Source organism: Hippopotamus amphibius, chromosome 10 (assembly GCF_030028045.1).
Source record: "Hippopotamus amphibius kiboko isolate mHipAmp2 chromosome 10, mHipAmp2.hap2, whole genome shotgun sequence".
Classification (NCBI taxonomy): Eukaryota; Metazoa; Chordata; class Mammalia; order Artiodactyla; family Hippopotamidae; genus Hippopotamus; species Hippopotamus amphibius.
Window position 1 is genome coordinate 117,664,458 of NC_080195.1, and position 18,032 is coordinate 117,682,489.

Consider the following 18,032-nt stretch of genomic DNA (forward strand, 5'->3'; position numbering starts at 1 on the left):
AGCATACATCTTGGTAAAAGACTGCTATTAACCACAAAGAACAGACATCCCAAGTCAATGACTTTAGTACCTTTCTATGTACGGGAAGATGCAAGCATCTGGGCCACTGAAGTTCTCCCTGAGATGTGCATCTAGGGGCTTGTGTATCCAAAGCACAGAGTGCCAAATTCTGAGTTCCTCTCAGGGCGCATTGTCCGAATGCAGTGGGTTAGGACTTAACCCTTATAGAACTGGGTGGTGAGAAACGCTGTCTTAGCCATTTTAACTTTTTTCTGTGTTGATTAGTATTTTATGGCAGGATTATGCTGGCCTCATAAAATCAGTTTGGAAGTATCTCAGTTTTCTGTATTTTCTGGAAGAATTTGTGTAACATTAGCATTATTTTCTCCTTATTTGTTTGGAAGCATTTACTAGTGAAGCCATCTGCTCCTGGGGTATGCTTTGTAAGAAGACTTAAAACTATTAAATCAATTCCTTTAGAACAGCAGTCCCCAAACTTTTTGGCACCAGGGACCGGTTTCGTTGGGGGTGGGATGGTTCAGGCGGAATGCGAGCGATAGGGAGAAGCATGTGAAGCTTTGATCACCTCCTGCTGTGCAGCCAGGTTCCTAACAGGTTCCTTCTAAAGCTTAGGGGTTGGGGACTCCTGCTTTAGAGGATCTAGAACTACACAGGTTTTCTCAATATTCTTGTTCAGTTTTGGTAAGTTGTTCTTCAAGGAATTTCTCTACCTTTATCTACTTTGTTTAACTTTTTGGACAAGATTTCATAATATCAGTTTATTATCTATAGCATCTGTGCTGAATTCCTTTTTCATTCCTTATATTGTAATTTGTGTTCCTGCTCTCTTTTTTTTTATTTTTTAAGCTCTTTATTGGAATAGAATTGCTTTACACTGTTGTACCAGTTTCCGCTGTACAACAAAGTGAATCAGCTGTATTTATACCTATATCCCCATATCCCCTCCCTCCCGCGACTCCCCCCCACCCTCCCTCTCCCAGCCTTCCAAGTCATCACCCATCATCGAGTTGATCTCCCTGTGCTCTGCAGCAGCTTCCCACTAGCCATCTGTTTTACAGTTGGTAGCGTGTATATGTCAGTGCTACTCTCTCACTTCGTCCCAGCTTCCCCTTTGCCCTTTTAAAAAAAATTATGGTGAAATACACATACAACTTATCATTTTAGCCATGTGTAACCATACAGCTCAGCGGTGTTAAACAGCTCACGCCGCTGGACAGTGGCCGCCGGCACCCACGGCCCGACCCCGGTCACCCTGCGGCCGCGCACCTGCCCGGCTTCCTCCAGGGTTTCGCCCGCCTCCTCCTCCTCCCTCCCCACCCCCCATGGCCATGGCCAGTGACATGCTCGTTGCCTTTAAATCCCAAACGTCCTCTCGGTGAAACGAGATCACCGCTGCCACGTGTCAACCGGGAAGGACACCGGTCTGCGCTTCACCGGGAGGGGAAGGCTAAAGGACTCGTTACACGGAGCGCGAGGGAGCGGCTCCTGCCCCGGAAACCAGCCGCCTCCGTCGATCCCAGCGGGCTCCCGACCCCCAGAGCGGGCGGGTTCGCCCTCCCCGCACCCCCAACCCCCGAGCCAGGCGCGCGGAGCCGCGGACGGCCGGAAGCGGGGCCAGCGGCCCGGTCGCGCCTGCGCCCGGCGCTCCGCCCGCGGCGGGGTCTCCCCCGCGAGGCGGCCAAGCGCACCACGCCTGCGCGCTCCGGGGCGGCGGCTTCCTTCTCCGGGCAGCGGGGCATGCACGGAGGCGCATGCGCACGGGGCCGGTTGCAGGGCGGGGCCTTCTCCGCGGGCAGCCTGCGCACACTGCGCCTGCGCGGGCGGAGGGCGGTGGCTCGGGCTCTAGGTGGGAGCTGGCCGCCCCTGCGTGCTGGAGGGGCGGGCGTCGGCCTCGTCGGAGACGCGCGGCTGAGGTAGGCTTCCCTTGGGCGGCTCGGGCGGCTGGACCGCGCGTGAGGCAGGACGTGCCAGGTGCGGGGTCCTTGCCCGGGGTGTGCGTCAGCGGGAGGACCGAGGCCGCCGCCCTCCTTCTAGACCTCCCCGCGCCGCCTCTGCGCTGGCTGCTGACCGCAAGGTCGGGGCCCCACCCTCCCCGAGCCCCGCCCCCACCAGGGCCCCGCCCTCCCCGAGCCCCGCCCCCGCTAGGGCCCTGCCCTCCCTCCGAGCCCCGCCCCCTCCAGAGCCCCGCCCCCTCCAGAGCCCCGCCCCCTCCAGAGCCCCGCCCTCCCTCCGAGCCACGCCTGGGGCGCCACACCCGTCGTCCCGCAGCCTTTCTACCCCCCCAACCACGCCCACAGTGCCCCGACCCCCGCCCCACGTCCACGCTCACTTCCCGTCCGCCCTTGGCATCCTGGCCAACCCCCCACCCGCTCAGAGCGCAGGTCACATTCCCTTCCCCCACTGTCCATTATGCTCTAGCATCACGCGCCGCCTCGCCCTGTTGGCCACCTGCCCTTCAAGATACTTGGTCCTCTCCCCCAACCCTGCCCCGCCCCTCAGCCGAGCTCCGCCCCGTCACCCCGCCCCGCCCATCCTGGCTCCACCCATCGGCTCGGCCCCGCCTCGTCGTGGCATGGGGTCCCGGGCCCCGCCCACCTCCCGACCCGGCCATATGGCCCCACCCACCAGGCCCCGCCCCATTCTGGCCCCAGTGCAAAGCTGCTAGTGAAAATGCCGTGTATGTGTATTAGTGTTTGTAATTACATATGTCACGCAAGCAAGTATTAGGTCTTGATGGATAAAGTGAAGCGCTCATTTTAAACAAAGAATTTTTGTATAATGGAAAAAACCATCCATCTCAGAGCATAGTACGGGTTACACTGTCACTGGAAAAGTAAGATTGAGAATGAGAAGAAAAGCCCCTGGGAGATGCAGATCTTGGTTCCTGTTAGTGGAAACACTTTAAGGCCCCAGATAGGAAATTTTATTTGGAGTTAAAGTTGTCAGGGTTCGAAGGAAAGAATTGACATCAATTTATTGATGTAGATCAACCCGGTGATCTAACAGAAACTAGCAGTCTTTGGCCAATGAACAATTAACACCTTGCAGGCTAGTGATGAAAATATACACTGTTTGGAGTTCATAAATTTTAAATGCTTTCAATTGTTTTTGTAAGAATTGTGTTTATAAATTTCATTTCTGTTAATTTTTTGTTTCCTTCCATTTGGTAGAGGACTTTTTTTTCATGGACCTTTCTAAGGTCCATGTGAGCTTAATTATTATGCAATGTAACAAGCATTTTTTCCTTCTCTCTCTTTTTAAAATAGAAATGGAGGGGAAAATGAAACCTTAAAGCAGCAGTTATGTGCAGATCCCAAAGGAACTATGGCAACACCAGGTGACTGCCCCAGAAGTGAGTTGCAGGTAATTTCAGTTCTGCTATGAGAAAACTTGTATTTAAAGACCGGGACCATTACAGAGAGTGGAATTCAGCCCAGAGTGATGGCGTTTGCCTTGGACTTTGGAAGCTGGCCACTAACCAGGGGATGCTTAAATAGAGGAAATGCACTACGTGTAAGGGTCACACATGACATTGTACACACCTCCCAGGAATCTAGGGTTCCATTTTTTGCACTCGAGCTGGTGAAGAAAGCACGTATTTTCAGTTATTTAAAAATGTCCCAGACGTAATATGTTAGAGACAGGTTAGACGTTTGAAAAAGTTTATATATTCATACTGCTTTTCTGCCTGGGACACATATATAGTTTCATTCAAGTTAACAGTAAAAAAAAAAAGTCACCTTAGATTTCAAGGAATGTTGCTTATGTAAAATTAAAAACCAGAATACTCTAATAAATAATGTTTTTTAAAAAACATCATGTCTGTGATGTCAATTTTAACATTTCCTTTTTTTTTTCTCTTTTCATTGTAATTATTGTCCTAAATTCATTTGGGTTTTTATATATAGAAATTTTATTTATAGTTGGATCATTTCATTAATCTGTTTCTTAAAATTAATCATAAAATATTTTAATTTCATGGATGTCAATTTTCTTTTGAGAAATTAAAGTACTGGAACATTTACAGAATAATATTGCAAACATCAAGTACGTATTACACAGAAGTGGAAACGTGCTAACATTTTGTCATATTTACTTCAGAATATAAGTATATATATGAATAAAAAAACCATAAATAAAGTTTATTTCCCAACCCCAGTCCCATTCTTCTTCCTCTGTCTCAAGGGCAAACACTACTATGAATTATGAATTGATCTTTGTGTTTCTGCACTATTTTTTATACTTTTATGCCTTGTATAGGCATCTTTGAGCAACATATGATATTATTTGTGTGTGCTTTTTAGAATTTACCTAAGTGGTGTCCTAGTCTGTGTGTCTTTTGCAGCCTGCCTTTTCCACCTATGTTACTTTTGAGGAATGTGTCTTTAATGTTTGGGTACAGCTGGCTTAGCCCTGAAGGATGGTCCCTGTAGTGTTTTCCTTGTATGAATGTATCGCATTCACAGATAGGTATGTAGGTCTGTTCCGTCTTACTGTTATACATTAGGTGTATACCACATTTTATGTCTTTCCCTTTTGTTGGACACTTACATTGTTTCCAGTTTTTCTCCATTTCAAACAGTGCTGCTGTGGACATCCTTCAGTGTGTCTTTGTGCACAGGTGCTCCAGGATGTGTACCCAGTAATGGCATTGTAGGGTGGAAGGGATTGCTTATTTTCACTTTTACTAGATAATGAGCAATTGTTCTTCCAGGTGGCTTTACCAGTTCCCAGGTTTGCCAGGAGCCCAGAGTGCTTGCTAACACTTGAGAGCATCAGGCTTTTTAATTTTGGTCAGTCTGTGGGTTAGAAATGTTATCTTATTATTTTAGTTTCCTGATTACTTGTGAGTCATGGTAGTATTTCAATAATAGTTGTGTTCATCTGTGTAATAGCATTCTTCATCACAGAAGAGATGCCTGATAGTCACAATTTGCATTTTAGCTTTTTAGGATTTTATCAATTTTATGTTTTCAAAGAAATCTTTGTTGACTTTCTCTTTGTCCATCTGTTTTCTGTTTCATGGATTTCTGCTTTTATTTCCTTTATTCTATTCTATTTGGGTTTAATTTTCTCTTTTCATAGCATCTCAAGGTGGAAGCTTGGATCATTGATTTTAAACATTTCTTTTCTAATATATATCTTTAAAGCTATAACTTTTCCTCTGTTCACTGCTTTAGCTGTACCTCATACATTTAAATGTATTACATGTTTAAATTGTATTTTCATTATGGTTCAGTTAAAATACTTTCTAATATACCACAATGGAAATTAGAAAATTTCTGGGCTATTCAGAAGTGTGTTGCTTTATTTCCAAACATTTGGGAAATTTTATACTTTTGTTATTTAATTTTGGTTTGATTATGTTTGATCAGAAAATATAACATTTCAGTCTTTGGAAACTTTTTCAGGCCTGCTTTATGGTCTTGTTGTAAGAACTGTTTGGTGGATGTTCCACGTGCACTTGCAGAGACTAAGTTATTCTGCAGTTGTTGGGTGTAGTGTTCAAAGTCATGACAGTCTAATGGGTTATTAGTATTGCTCAGAGCTCTGTATCCTGTCTGATGTTTTGTCCATTTGTTCTATCAGTTACTGAGAGAGATGAGTTTCAAAAATCTCCACTGTGATTGTGGATTTGTCTATTTTTTTTGTTTATTTCCTTTTGGATCTGTCACTCTTTGCTTCACATATTTTGAATCTCTGTTATTTGGTGCATATGTTTATGTTAGTTTTTATTTTCTAGATTAGTTGACCCTTTTATTTTTATGAAGTCTCTCTTTTTACCTGTTAATACTTCTTGCCTTGCATTTACTTTGTCTTATATTAATACAGCTGTACCAGCTTTCTTACGGCTAGTGTTTGCATGGCACACAGACACATATGTACCTATATTTTCAACCAGTCTAACTCCTTATATTTAAAGCGTTCCTCTTGTAAAGTTGTATCTTTTATTTTCCTGTCAGATAATTTTTGCCATTTGAGTATTCAGTCCATTAACATTTAACATAATGAATCTAACATCTTGCTATTTGTTTTCTGTTTGTCACAATTCTTCCTTTTTACCTTTCTCCATCTTCTCATAGATTAATAAAATACTTTCTTTCTATAATCCCATGTTATCTCCTCTGTTGACATCTGAGCTGCACCTTTTTATATTATTCTGGTGGTCACCCAAGAAACTATGATATGCATCCTTAACCTATTCCAGTCTTTTTTTTTTTTTTGACTACATCACAACATAAGAATCCTCCAAATTAGTTCCGTTTACCAGCCCCTGTTTTTGCACTGCTGTAGTATATTTTACTTCTACATATGTTATAAACCCCACAATAAATTATTGTTGTTTCTCTCTGCTATCAAAAGTCTTTTTTAAAATAAAGTATAAGTAATAGTGTTTCCTCACATATTTACCTTTTCTGGAGTCTTTACACCTGTCACTCTGGCAAAAATTAAAGACGGTTACTCCATGCACTGCTGGTGAAGTGTGAAGTGCCGCACCCTTTATGGAAAGAATCAGATAAATGTTTGAATGAAAACTATGCTTATGTTTCAGCCCTGCCAGTCTGTCCCACAGACATAAAACGTCATCACGGCAGGATACACGTGCACAGACACTGGTGGTGGTAGGAACCTGGACACCCAGAGAAAGTCCATCAGCTGAAGATGACTGAAGACTCAGGCAGGATTCCTGCTGTGGAGTGTTATGTAGCCATATGTTATGTACATACATAGCACATGTATGTACGTAACACATATACATATGTAGAGTTCTGAAGGTGGGGAGTTTTCCACAAGGTATTATGTGAGTGAAAAAAAAATTTTTTTGAGAAGTGTCTGTGATACCTTTTATAAAAAGCTATATCAAAAGAGAAAATAAACCGAGCGCGTGTGTGTGTGCACGTGTGACATGAGCCCCGAGAGGAGTGGGCACCGCCTGCCTCTCTGTGCCCCGCAAGTCCCCGAGGAGACTGTGAGGACGGGGCGTGTGGGGAGCCGGTGGCCGCGTGGCTGGAGCAGGACGGGCTGAGGGTGAGCGGACACGAGTCACGTTGCTGTGAAAGGAACTCGTGCAAAGGATACCAACAGGCTGTTATTAAAATAAAAACGGCGGCCAGTGTGCATGTAAAGTCATGTCTGAGCACGAATGACAAAAGAAAGACAAATGGAAGTGCGCAAGAGGCGATTTCTCGGGGTCGGACCGGCGGGGTCCGCAGCGGTGAACGGTGCGGTCGGCGGGGGGCAGGGCCCTCGGGCGGCTCCGTCCCGCGCACGTGCACGGAAGGCGTCGGGTGGTGACCTCAGAAGCCATAAAAGACCTTGATCCCGCGATTTCATATTCAGGAATGTATCCTGAGAAGATTATCAGGGACAGACTAACTCATATTAAAGGTCAGCTTAAGATAATTTATACTAGAAAAACTGAAAACAATGTACGTGTCCAAAACTAGGAGATTTGATAAATCAGTTACAATAATTCACAGTTTGGAATCCTATGAGAAACTGAACATGCGTTTAGAGGCATGTTTAATAATGAGGAAAAACGTTCAGAATTTAATGGTTGGAAAACGTGTCATGAGGCAGAACTGTATGATCCTAGTAAACACCGTGTGAGGAGGTGCTGTCTGAAGAAAGCCTGAAGTGTTATGTGTTACCGCCATTGACCTCTGGCCAGTGAGCAAGCTCACATGTAGTTCTAATTTTCGTCTGTGTACTCTTGTGCTTTCACGCATTATCTAAAATGCACATGAATGATGTTTATGTTTAGGAAAATCTGTTTAAATGTATGCTCTGGGTGGGCTTGCTGCAGTGAGCCGGGGTGTGCGCGGGGGCTCCGCCACCTCTGGGGTGCCCTCCAGGCAGGCCTGCTCTGCCCTAAAGCCAAGGCGGGCTGTGTGCAGCCCCAGGTCCAGGGCGCCTCCCCTGCATCCTGAGCAGCAGTGTTGTCCCAGGGCTGCCTCCCGGCTCCTCTGTCCGCCCTCAGTGCCGACACCCAGCTCTGTCCTTGGGTCTGACACCCAGAGACAGGGCTGCTTTTTCCTGGGCCCGTCGCCACCTTCAGAGCACTGCAGGTGACGGGATCAGTCACTAAATAGACACTCAAAATGCCTCGTTCTTGTTCTTTCTCTGACGTTCTCTTGAGGATGCAAGGCATTTTGTACTGAGACCTGATGTCAAGGTAGAGGAAGGGTGAGATCCCCTCATTCTGCTGGTGAAGAGGATGCTGAGTGTTTGTACGATGAAAACGTGGTCACGTGAATCTTGATTTGAAACCATCCTAATGGAGCCAAGAGAGACAGACAGACGGAGAGAGAGACAGACAGACAGACAGAAGCAGAGATGGAGAGACAGAGGCAGAGAGAGGGAGGGAGAGGAACGGCAGCCCCGCAGTCACCGCCCTTTCTCCCTTGCTTTGAGCAGGAGGGAGAGGACGCCGCCGTGCAGGGTGAGGAGGAGCACCTCCAGGGGGGTGTGCACCCTGAGGAGTTCGTGGCCATCGCAGACTATTCTGCCACCGACGAGACGCAGGTAGCCGTGTGGGCTTATGCTTGGTGGATTCAGCATGTGCAGCGACAGGATTAGATGTAAATTTGCAGAAACCATAGCAAATTTAAATAAAGAAGTATTCAGATACTTCACAGCCACAGGAGGCCTGTAAGCGACCCTTCCAGCCTAACAGCCTGATGTGAAGGATCCCCAGGTGAGGGACGGGGCAGGGGTACCTGCTTCAGCTTCTGCTTTGAAACCTTTACTTAGAACCTATTCTGGTTAATGAAGAATTGGGTGTAAAATGAAAATATCTACTTGAATGTAGCTTTCTTTACTTCATAATAGGAATTTCTTAGCGTGAGCCTCCAGTAACTGAACCAGCTACCCCCTAGCTGAGTTACGGTGAAGGGGCTGTTAGAAATTCTGTTCTAAGAAATTAAGCTGTTTGAAAATGTTTAATCTTTCTTTTAAAAACAGAAATATCCGTCAAAGTCTGCTTCTGTCCTGGTGTCATTTTCATAAGCTGTCAGTTGATGTACTTACCCATTGGTTCCTTTTTGAAATTGCTGTGATTTGGGGCCCAGTGATGGGGGATGTATCACTGAGCCATAACTGAAATACCAACTACAGATTTTTCTTTAATTTTCACTTGTGTATGTTTTATAGCTCAGCTTTTTGAGAGGAGAAAAAATTCTCATCCTGAGACAAACCACTGCTGACTGGTGGTGGGGCGAGCGTGCCGGCTGCTGTGGGTACATCCCGGCCAACCACCTGGGGAAGCAGCTGGAGGCCTGGGACCCCGAGGACTCGTGGCAGGATGAGGAGTACTTCGGCAGCTACGGGACCCTGGTACTGCCTCCCTTGCCCGCCCCGCAGGCTAAGCGGCGCGTGCTTCTCTCTAGTTTTAGGTTCTAACCTATAAAAATAATTTCTGGGCTTCTACTCAATGTTAAGAGAAGGGTCTGCAGACGTTTTCTTCACTCTGCCATCCAAGTGCCGAAGCAGCCGAGAAAACTTCAAGTGAGCAGGGCTTCGTTCCAATAAAACTTTATCTATAGACACTGAAATTTGACTTCCATATGATTTGCGTGTGTCATATTCTTTTGATTTTTAAAAACCATTTAAAAATGTAAAAGCCATTCTTAGCTTGCAGGCCATACAAAAGCAGGTGGTAGGCTGGATTGGCCCACGGGCTGTAATGTGCAGACCCCTGGTTTAGAGATATTGTCTGAGCAATGGAATTATGAACTTTTCTCCGTATTTTTTTAAAAAAAGTAATACATTTTACTTTAAAAATGAAATACAAAAAAATTATATAAATCAACGGCAATACCTATAAATAATAGCTTATTAGTTTGATTTTTCCCCAAAGTCCTGTGGTCCAGACAACCCTGTTTATATTTTAAACTAAATAAAATGGATACTTGCCTGATGAATGTTGCAAATACACTGTTGAGTGAGAGAGCAAGACAGAGAATATCTTGCGTTTGATTCAATTATATGCAGTTATAAGGCCATGTTAAAGGTGTCGTCTGTGAATGTGTGTAAGTGGTGGAGTGCTAGAGACCAGGGGCCGGATCCCCCTGAGAATCTGCACGGTGGTTACCTGTAAGGGGTTTCTGTTTGGCATGGCCAGGTGAGAAGGTCTGGGGTGCTGGCAGGGTCTGGTGTGGGTGCAAGAGTGTTTGGAATGTAACTATGTAAAGTAAACTCTACAGGTATTTTTTTAGTGTACTTTTTTGTAGATGTGTCATGTTTGACAATCAAAAATGTTAAAGGAAATGAAAAACCAGTCATGTGTGTACATGGTTAGAGGTTTCCATCGAGTAAGAAAGACACAGTGGTAATTTGAGGTCTGTCTCCTCACTCTGCTCCTTGAGATTTCTTTCGGCAAGTGTTTATGCTTCTTCCAAATCTAAGCTGCATCTGTTTTATTCTTTTAAATTTATCGAAAAGGAATAGTTCGACACACTGTTTGTCACCTTGCTCTTCTCATGTAGCTATATATTTTGAAGGTCTGTTCTTTAGAACAGCTGCAGACTGTTGTGTTGATTTGAAAAGGATCATACTTGCTTTTCATCACAAGCAGCAATGCTGTAATGGACGTCCTCCTACATAAATCCTGCTAAACCTTTGCTAGAGTTTCCACTGGGTAAATTTGAAGGGTATATGTATGTGTTTTTTACTTGGTGGATCTTGCCAAGCTGCCTGCCAGAAAGATCTGCTAGTGTACACCTACCAGTGGCATAGAAGGTGTATTTCATCACCGCAAGTCTTCACGGTGAGAAGGATATCCAATCCTAAAAGTGAAATATGTATCTCGATTTTGATTTCCATTTTTTAAAGTGAGATTGACCTTATTTCATATTTTATTGGCCTTTTGTATGTCTTTTTTTGGGGTAAACTTTCATATAATTTGCCCATTTTTCTTTTGATTTCTGTCCATTTATGTGTTATATAGGCAGTTTAGCTTGTATTTGGATGTTTCACAGTGATCACTTGCTGGTCCTGTCCCCCATGGAACTTTTTATCTTTATATGGTCTCATCTGTCCTTTTCTTTGCAGCTTCTGGTTTGTGTCCTATTTTCCAGGCCTTCACTCCGAGATTATAAACATCCATGCTTTCTTTCAGAACTTTTGTGATCGCAATCTTAGCAATGAAATAGGAAAATCAATCTGGAATCTACTTGTAAAGAATAAGGTAAAATTCCGACTTAATTTCCCTACAGGCATCCAGCTGTTCCAGCTTTGGTAATCTTCTTTTCGTGCACCGGGAAACGCACATTTATCCCATGCTGAACTGCTAGGGTCTGTTTTGGGAATCTCTGCTGGTTCATCCGTCCGCTTATTTCTTCTGCAGCTCCAGATGCTTTTCATTATTGTAGCTCTTTCATGATTGGAAGAGCTAGGCCTCTAGCAGTTCTCCTAATTTAAAAATTAGGCATTTTCATGGCCTTGTCTGTTTATCTTTTGGAACTACTTTTATCCTCATTTTGTTGGGCTCCTCCTCCACCCCTGCCCGGTTGTTTGGCATTTTGATGTGTTACATGGAAAATGTGCATTAATTTAGGGAGAGTGACATCTTTGTGACTCTTCTCATTTCTTAAGCCTTGGATTATGTCTAAGAGTTTTGAGGTTTTGATCATACAGGGTTGTGTACCTTTCTAGGTTGTGTTCCTAGGTATTTTTGTGTATCATTGTAAATGGTTGGGTGACGTGTTCTCTCAGTGGGATTAAGTTGGCTGATAATGTTGTTCACGTCTGCGTCTTTTCTGATTTTCTGCTTCTGTCAGTTACGAAGAGAAGGGTGTGGACGTCTCTGACTACAACTGTGAATCTGTCTTTCCTGTTGCATTTCTACTGGCTTTTGCTTTGTGTGTTCTGAAGCTCTGTTATTAGGTACAAGAACATTCAGAATTATGATGTCCTCCTGCTGGAGCGCTTCCTGTGTCGTTATGACCTGATGCTCTTTGCCTTGAAGCATCTCGTGCCTGAGGTCGGCTTTGCGCTTCCCTCTTAGGAGGTGTGCAGCCCCGCCAGCCCCGCCGGGGCCTCCCATCCTGGCTCCGACTCCGCGTCGGGTGGGCCCGCAGGCGGGACGGCTGGGTCTTGCCTCCATCCGCTTTGGCGGCCTCCCTCTGTCCCCCTCTGAGGAGCCACGCGGCTCGCGAGGCCCGTGCAGGGTTCCTGCTGGTGCCGACGCGGTCGGGCGGCCGGGCCTCCTGTCCGCCTCTGCGCGGCGCCGCTCGTGCTGGAGTGGGGTGTGGGGGCTCCAGCGCCCTCCGTAGCCCCGCACGGTCCGGAGGAGCCTCGCTGTGCCCCCCCGGGGACCGGCGAGTCCCATGGGCCGTGTCTCGGGTGTGGAGTCCTCCCCCGCCGGCGTGGCTGCGCCTGCCCCAGAGCTGCGCTTCGTGCCGCCCCCAGGCAAACGGGGTCCCAGGAGGGGCCTTCCGGCCGGGAGGGGACGTGGCTGGGGCCCCTGCAGCCGCTCCCAGGCTCGGCCGTTCTCTCTCAGGGCGTCTTGGCCACGTTTGTGGCCGCTTCTGCCTCTCCACACCGCCTCCGTGGTCCACCCCTGCTTTTCTGCAACCGCCGAGCGGGAAGGGTTCCGGAAGCGTCCTTCTCTTCCCTCACTGTCTACTCTTATTTGTATCTGGTGGCATATTTTGGTCTTTTTTTTTTGAACTCTTTATTGGACTATATTTGCTTTACACTCTTGTACCCGTCTCTGAGGTACACCAAAGCGAATCAGCTGTATTTATACACATATCCCCATATCCCCTCCCTCCCGCGACCCCCCCCCCCCCCCCGTCCTGGCCCTCCAAGGCATCTCCCATGAAGTTGATCTCCTTTTGTTATACAGCAACGTCCCACTAGCTATCTATCTTACAGCTGGTAGTGTAAATATGTCTGTGCTACTCTCTCACCTCGTCCCAGCTTCCCCTTCGCCCCTCACCCCAGCCCCGTGTCCTCAAGTCCATTCTCTACTTCTTTATCTCTACTCTTGCCTGTCACTGGTTTCATCAGTACCATGTCTTCAGATTCCACATATATGTGTTAGCATACAGTATTTGTTTTTCTCTTTCTGGCTTACTTCACTCAGTATGACAGACTCTAGGTCTATCCACCTCATGACATATAGTTCCATTTCATTCCTTTTTATGGCTGAGTAATACTCCATCGTATATATGTGCCACGTCTTCTTCATCCACTCATCTGTCGATGGGCATCTAGGTTGTTTCCATGTCCTGGCTATTGTAAACAGTGCTGCAGTGAACATTATGCTACTTGTTTCTTTTTGGATCATGGTTTCCTCTGGGTATATGCCCAGGTGTGGGATTACTGGATCATATGGTAGTTCTATTTTTAGTTTTTTAAGGCACCTCCAAACTGTTTTCCATAGTGGCTGTACCGCTTACAATCCCACCAACAGTGCAGGAGAGTTCCCTTTTCTCCACACCGTCTCCAACAATTTATTGTCTCTAGATGTTTTGATGATGGCCATTCTGACCGGTGTGAGGTGATACTTCATTGTGGCTATGACCTGCATTTCTCTAATGTTTAGTGATGTTGAGCATCTTTTCATGTGTTTGTTGGCCATCTGTATGTCTTCTTTGGAGAAATGTCTATTTAGGTCTTCTGCCCACTTGTGGATTGGGTTATTTGATTTTTTGGTATTAAGCTGCATGAGCTGCTTGTATATTTTGGAGATTAATCCTTTGTCCGTTGCTTCATTGGCAAGTATTTTCTCCCATTCTGAGGGTTGTCTTCTTGTTTTGTTTATGGATTCTTTTGCTGTGCAAAAGCTTTTAAGTTTCATGAGGTCCCATTTGTTTATTCTTGATTTTATTTCCATGATTCTAGGAGGTGGGTCCAAAAGGATCTTGCTTTGATGGATGTCATAGAGTGTTCTGCCTATGTTTTCCTCTAGGAGTTTGATAGTGTCTGGCCTTACACGTAGGTCTTTAATCCATGTTGAGTTTATTTTTGTGTATGGTGTTAGGAAGTGTTCTAATTTCATTCTTTTACATGTTGCTGTCCAATTTTCCCAGCACCACTTATTGAAGAGGCTGTCTTTTTTCCAGTGTATATTCTTGCCTCCTTTGTCAAAGATAAGCTGCCCATATGTGCTTGGGTTTATCTCTGAGTTCTTTATTCTGTTCCATTGATCTTCCTTTCTGTTTTTGTGCCAGTACCATACTCTTTTTTTTTTTTTTAATTTTTATTTATTTATTTATTATTTTTTTGGGCACCATAGTGTCTTGATCACTGTGGCCTTGTAGTATAGTTTGAAGTCAGGAAGCCTAATTCCACCAACTCCATCTTTCCTTCTCAAGATTGCTTTGGCTATTCGGGGTCTTTTGCATTTCCATACAAATCGTAAGATTTGTCATTCTAGTTCTGTGAAAAATGCCATTGGTTATTTGATAGGGATTGCGTTGAATCTGTAAATTGCTTTGGGTAAGATAGTCATTTTCACAATATTGATTCTTCCAATCCAAGAACATGGTATGTCCCTCCATCTGTTTGTATCATCTTTGATTTCTTTCATCAGTGTCTTATAGTTTTCTGCATACAGATCTTTTGCCTCCTTAGGCAGATTTATTCCTAGGTATTTTATTCTTTTTGTTGCAATGGTAAATGGAAGAGTTTCCTTAATTTCTCTTTCTTTTCTTTCATTGTTAGTATATAGGAATGCAAGAGATTTCTGAGCATTAATTTTGCATCCTGCTACTTTACTAAATTCATCGATTAGTGCTAGCAGTTTTCTGGTAGAGTGTTTAGGGTTTTCTATGTATAATATCATGTCATCTGCAAAGAGTGACAATTTTACTTCTTCCTTTCCAATCTGGATTCCTTTTATTTCATTTTCTTTCCTGATTGCTGTGGCTAACACTTCCAAAACTATGTTGAATAATAATGGTGAGAGTGGACACCCCTGTCTTGTTCCTGACCTTAGAGGGAATGCTTTCAGTTTTTCACCGTTTAGGACGATGTTGGCTCTTGGTTTCTCATATATGGCTTTTATTATGTTGAGGTAATTTCCTTCTATGCCCATTTTCTGGAGAGTTTTTATCATAAATGGATGTTGAATTTTGTCAAAAGCTTTTTCTGCGTCTGTTGAGATTATCGTATGGTTTTTATCTTTCAATTTGTTGATATGATGTATCACATTGATTGATTTGCGTATATTGAAGAACTCTTGCATCCCAGGGATAAGCCCCACTTGATCATGGTGTATGATCTTTTTAATGTGCTGTTGGATTCTGTTAGCTAGTATTTTGTTGAGGATTTTTGCATCTATATTCATCAGTGATATTGGCCTGTAATTTTCTTTTTTTGTGACATCTTTGCCTGGTTTTGGTATCAGGGTGATGGTGGCCTCGTAGAATGAGTTTGGGAGTGTTCCTCCTTCTGCTATAATTTGGAAGAGTTTGAGAAGGATAGGCATTAGCTCTTCTTTAAATGTTTGATAGAAATCGCCTGTGAATCCATCTGGCCCTGGGCTTTTGTTTGTTGGGAGATTTTTAGTCACAGTTTCAACTTCCGTACTTGTGATTGGTCTGTTCATATGTTCTATTTCTTCCTGGTTCAGTTATGGAAGATTGTACTTTTCTAAGAATTTATCCATTTCCTCTAGGTTATCCAATTTATTGGCATATAGTCGCTTGTAGCAGTCTCTCATGATCTTTTGTATTTCTGTGGTGTCCGTTGTTTCTTCTCCTTTTTCATTTCTAATTCTGTTGATTTGCATCTTCTCCCTTTTTTTTCCTGATGAGTCTGGCTAATGGTTTATCAATTTTATTTATCTTCTCAAAGAACCAGCTTTTAGTTTTATTGATCTTTGCTATTGTTTCCTTCCTTTCTTTTTCATTTATTTCTGATCTGACCTTTATGATTTCTTTCCTTCTGCTCACTTTGGGGTTTTTTTGTTCTTTCTCTAGTTGTTTTAGGTGTAAGGTTAGGTTGTTTATTTGATATTTTTCTTGTTTCTTGAGGTAGGACTGTATTGCTATAAACTTCCCTCTTAGGACTGCTTTTGCTGCATCCCATAAGTTTTGGGTTGTTGTGTTTTCATTGTCATTAGTTTCTAGGTATTTTTTGACTTCCTCTTTGATTTCTTTAGTGATTTCTTGGTTGTTCAATAGCGTATTGTTTAGTCTCCATGTGGTTGTATTTTTTACAGATTTTTTCCTGTAACTGATATCTAGTCTCATGGCATTGTGGTCAGAGAAAATGCTTGATACGATTTCAATATTTTTGAATTTACCGAGGCTTGATTTGTGACCCAAGATGTGATCTATCCTGGAAAGTGTTCTGTGTGCACTTGAGAAGAAAGTGTATTCTGAGTTTTTGGATGGAATGTCCTATAAATATCAATTAAGTCAAGATGGTCTAATGTGTCATTTAAAGCTTGTGTGTCCTTATTTATTTTCTGTTTGGATGATCTGTCCATTGTTGTAAGTGGGGTGTTCAAGTCTCCTACTATTATTGTGTTACTGTTGATGTCTTCTTTTATGCTGTTAGCATTTGCCTTATGTATTGAGGTGCTCCTATGTTGGGGGCATAGATATTTACAATTGTTATATCTTCTTCTTGGATTGATCCCTTGATCATTATGTAGTGTCCTTCCATGTCTCTTGTAACAGTCTTTACTTTAAAGTCTAATTTGTCTGATATGAGTATTACTACTCCAGCTTTCTTTGGGCTTCCATTTGCATGGAATATCTTTTTCCATCCCTTTACTTTCAGTCTATATGTGTCCCTTGGTCTGAAGTGGGTTTCTTGTAGACAGCATATATGAGGGTCTTGTTTTTGTATCCATTCAGCCAGTCTGTGTCTTTTGGTTGGAGCATTTAATCCATTTACATTTAAGGCAATTATTGACATGTATGTTCCTATTACCATTTTCTTAACTGTTTTGGGTTTGTTTTTGTAGGTCTTTTCCTTCTCTTATGTTTCCTGCTTAGAAAAGTTCCTTTAGCACTTGTTGTAAGGCTGATTTGGTGGTGCTCAATTCTCTTAACTTTTGCTTGTCTGTAAAGCTTTTGATTTCTCCGTCGAATCTGAATGAGATTCTTGCTGGGTAGAGTATCTTTGGCTGTAGGTCTTTCTCTCTCAAGACTTTCAATATGTCCTGCCACTCCCTTCTGGCCTGCAGAGTTTCTACAGAAAGATCAGCTGTTATCCTTATGGGTTTTCCCTTATATGTTATTTGCTGCTTTTCTCTTGCTGCTTTTAATATTTTTTCTTTGTGTTTAATTTTTGTTAGTTTGATTAATATGTGCCTTGGTGTATTTCTCCTTGGGTTTTTTCTGTATGGGACTCTCTGTGCTTCTTGGACTTGGTTAATTATTTCCTTTCCCACATTGGGGAAGTTTTCCACTATAACCTCTTCAAATATTTTCTCCGACCCTTTCTTTTTTTCTTCTTCTGGGATACCTATGATTCGAATGTTGGTGCACTTAATGTTATCATCAAGGTCTCTGAGACTGTCTTCCATTCTTTTCATTCTTTTTTCTTTTTCCTGCTCTGTGGCAGTTATTTCCCCCATTCTATCTTCTAACTCACTTATTCGTTCTTCTGCCTCAGTTATTCTGCTGTTTATACCGTCTAGAGTATTTTTAATTTTGGTTATTTTGTTATCTAGTACTGTTTGTTTTCTCTTTAGTTCTTCTGACTCCTTTTTAACTGTTTCTTGTAGATTTTATATCATTTTTACTATCATAACTCTGAATTCTTTTTCAGGCAATTTTCCTATTTCCTCTTCATTTATTTGGTCTTGTGTATTTTTACCTTTTTCCTTCATCTGTGGCATATTTTTTTGTTGTCTCCTTTTCCCCCCTCTTTGGATGGGCAGGATTGTGTTCCTGCTGGGTCTTGGTGTTAAGCTGAGAACCTCTGGGAGACCTCATGGTAAAGGATATTTCCTGGGAACTGGGTTTCCCTGATAGTCCAGTGTTTTGGCCTCAGAGCTCCCACCTCAGGAACGGAGGCCTGACACTGGGCTTGTGTATCAAGAT

General features: G+C 43.6%; 1 protein-coding gene across 8 annotated transcripts in view; it reads left to right on the top strand.

The window, feature by feature from the left end:
* Positions 1-1,648: 1,648 nt before the first annotated feature.
* PRMT2 (protein arginine methyltransferase 2) overlaps positions 1,649-18,032 on the top strand; it is a 36,052-nt gene continuing 19,668 nt past the window's right edge. For 3 of the 8 annotated variants that reach the window (XM_057696828.1, XM_057696830.1, XM_057696829.1), the window contains exons 1-4: positions 1,649-1,934; positions 3,288-3,384; positions 8,440-8,547; positions 9,175-9,357. In XM_057696828.1, the coding sequence (XP_057552811.1) occupies positions 1,759-1,934; positions 3,288-3,384; positions 8,440-8,547; positions 9,175-9,357 (564 nt within the window). In that variant the 5' untranslated portion in view covers positions 1,649-1,758. Of the gene's footprint in view, positions 1,993-3,287; positions 3,385-8,439; positions 8,548-9,174; positions 9,358-18,032 lie in introns of those variants that run through there. The other 5 variants (XM_057696824.1, XM_057696826.1, XM_057696825.1 and 2 more) reach the window with 5 other exon arrangements.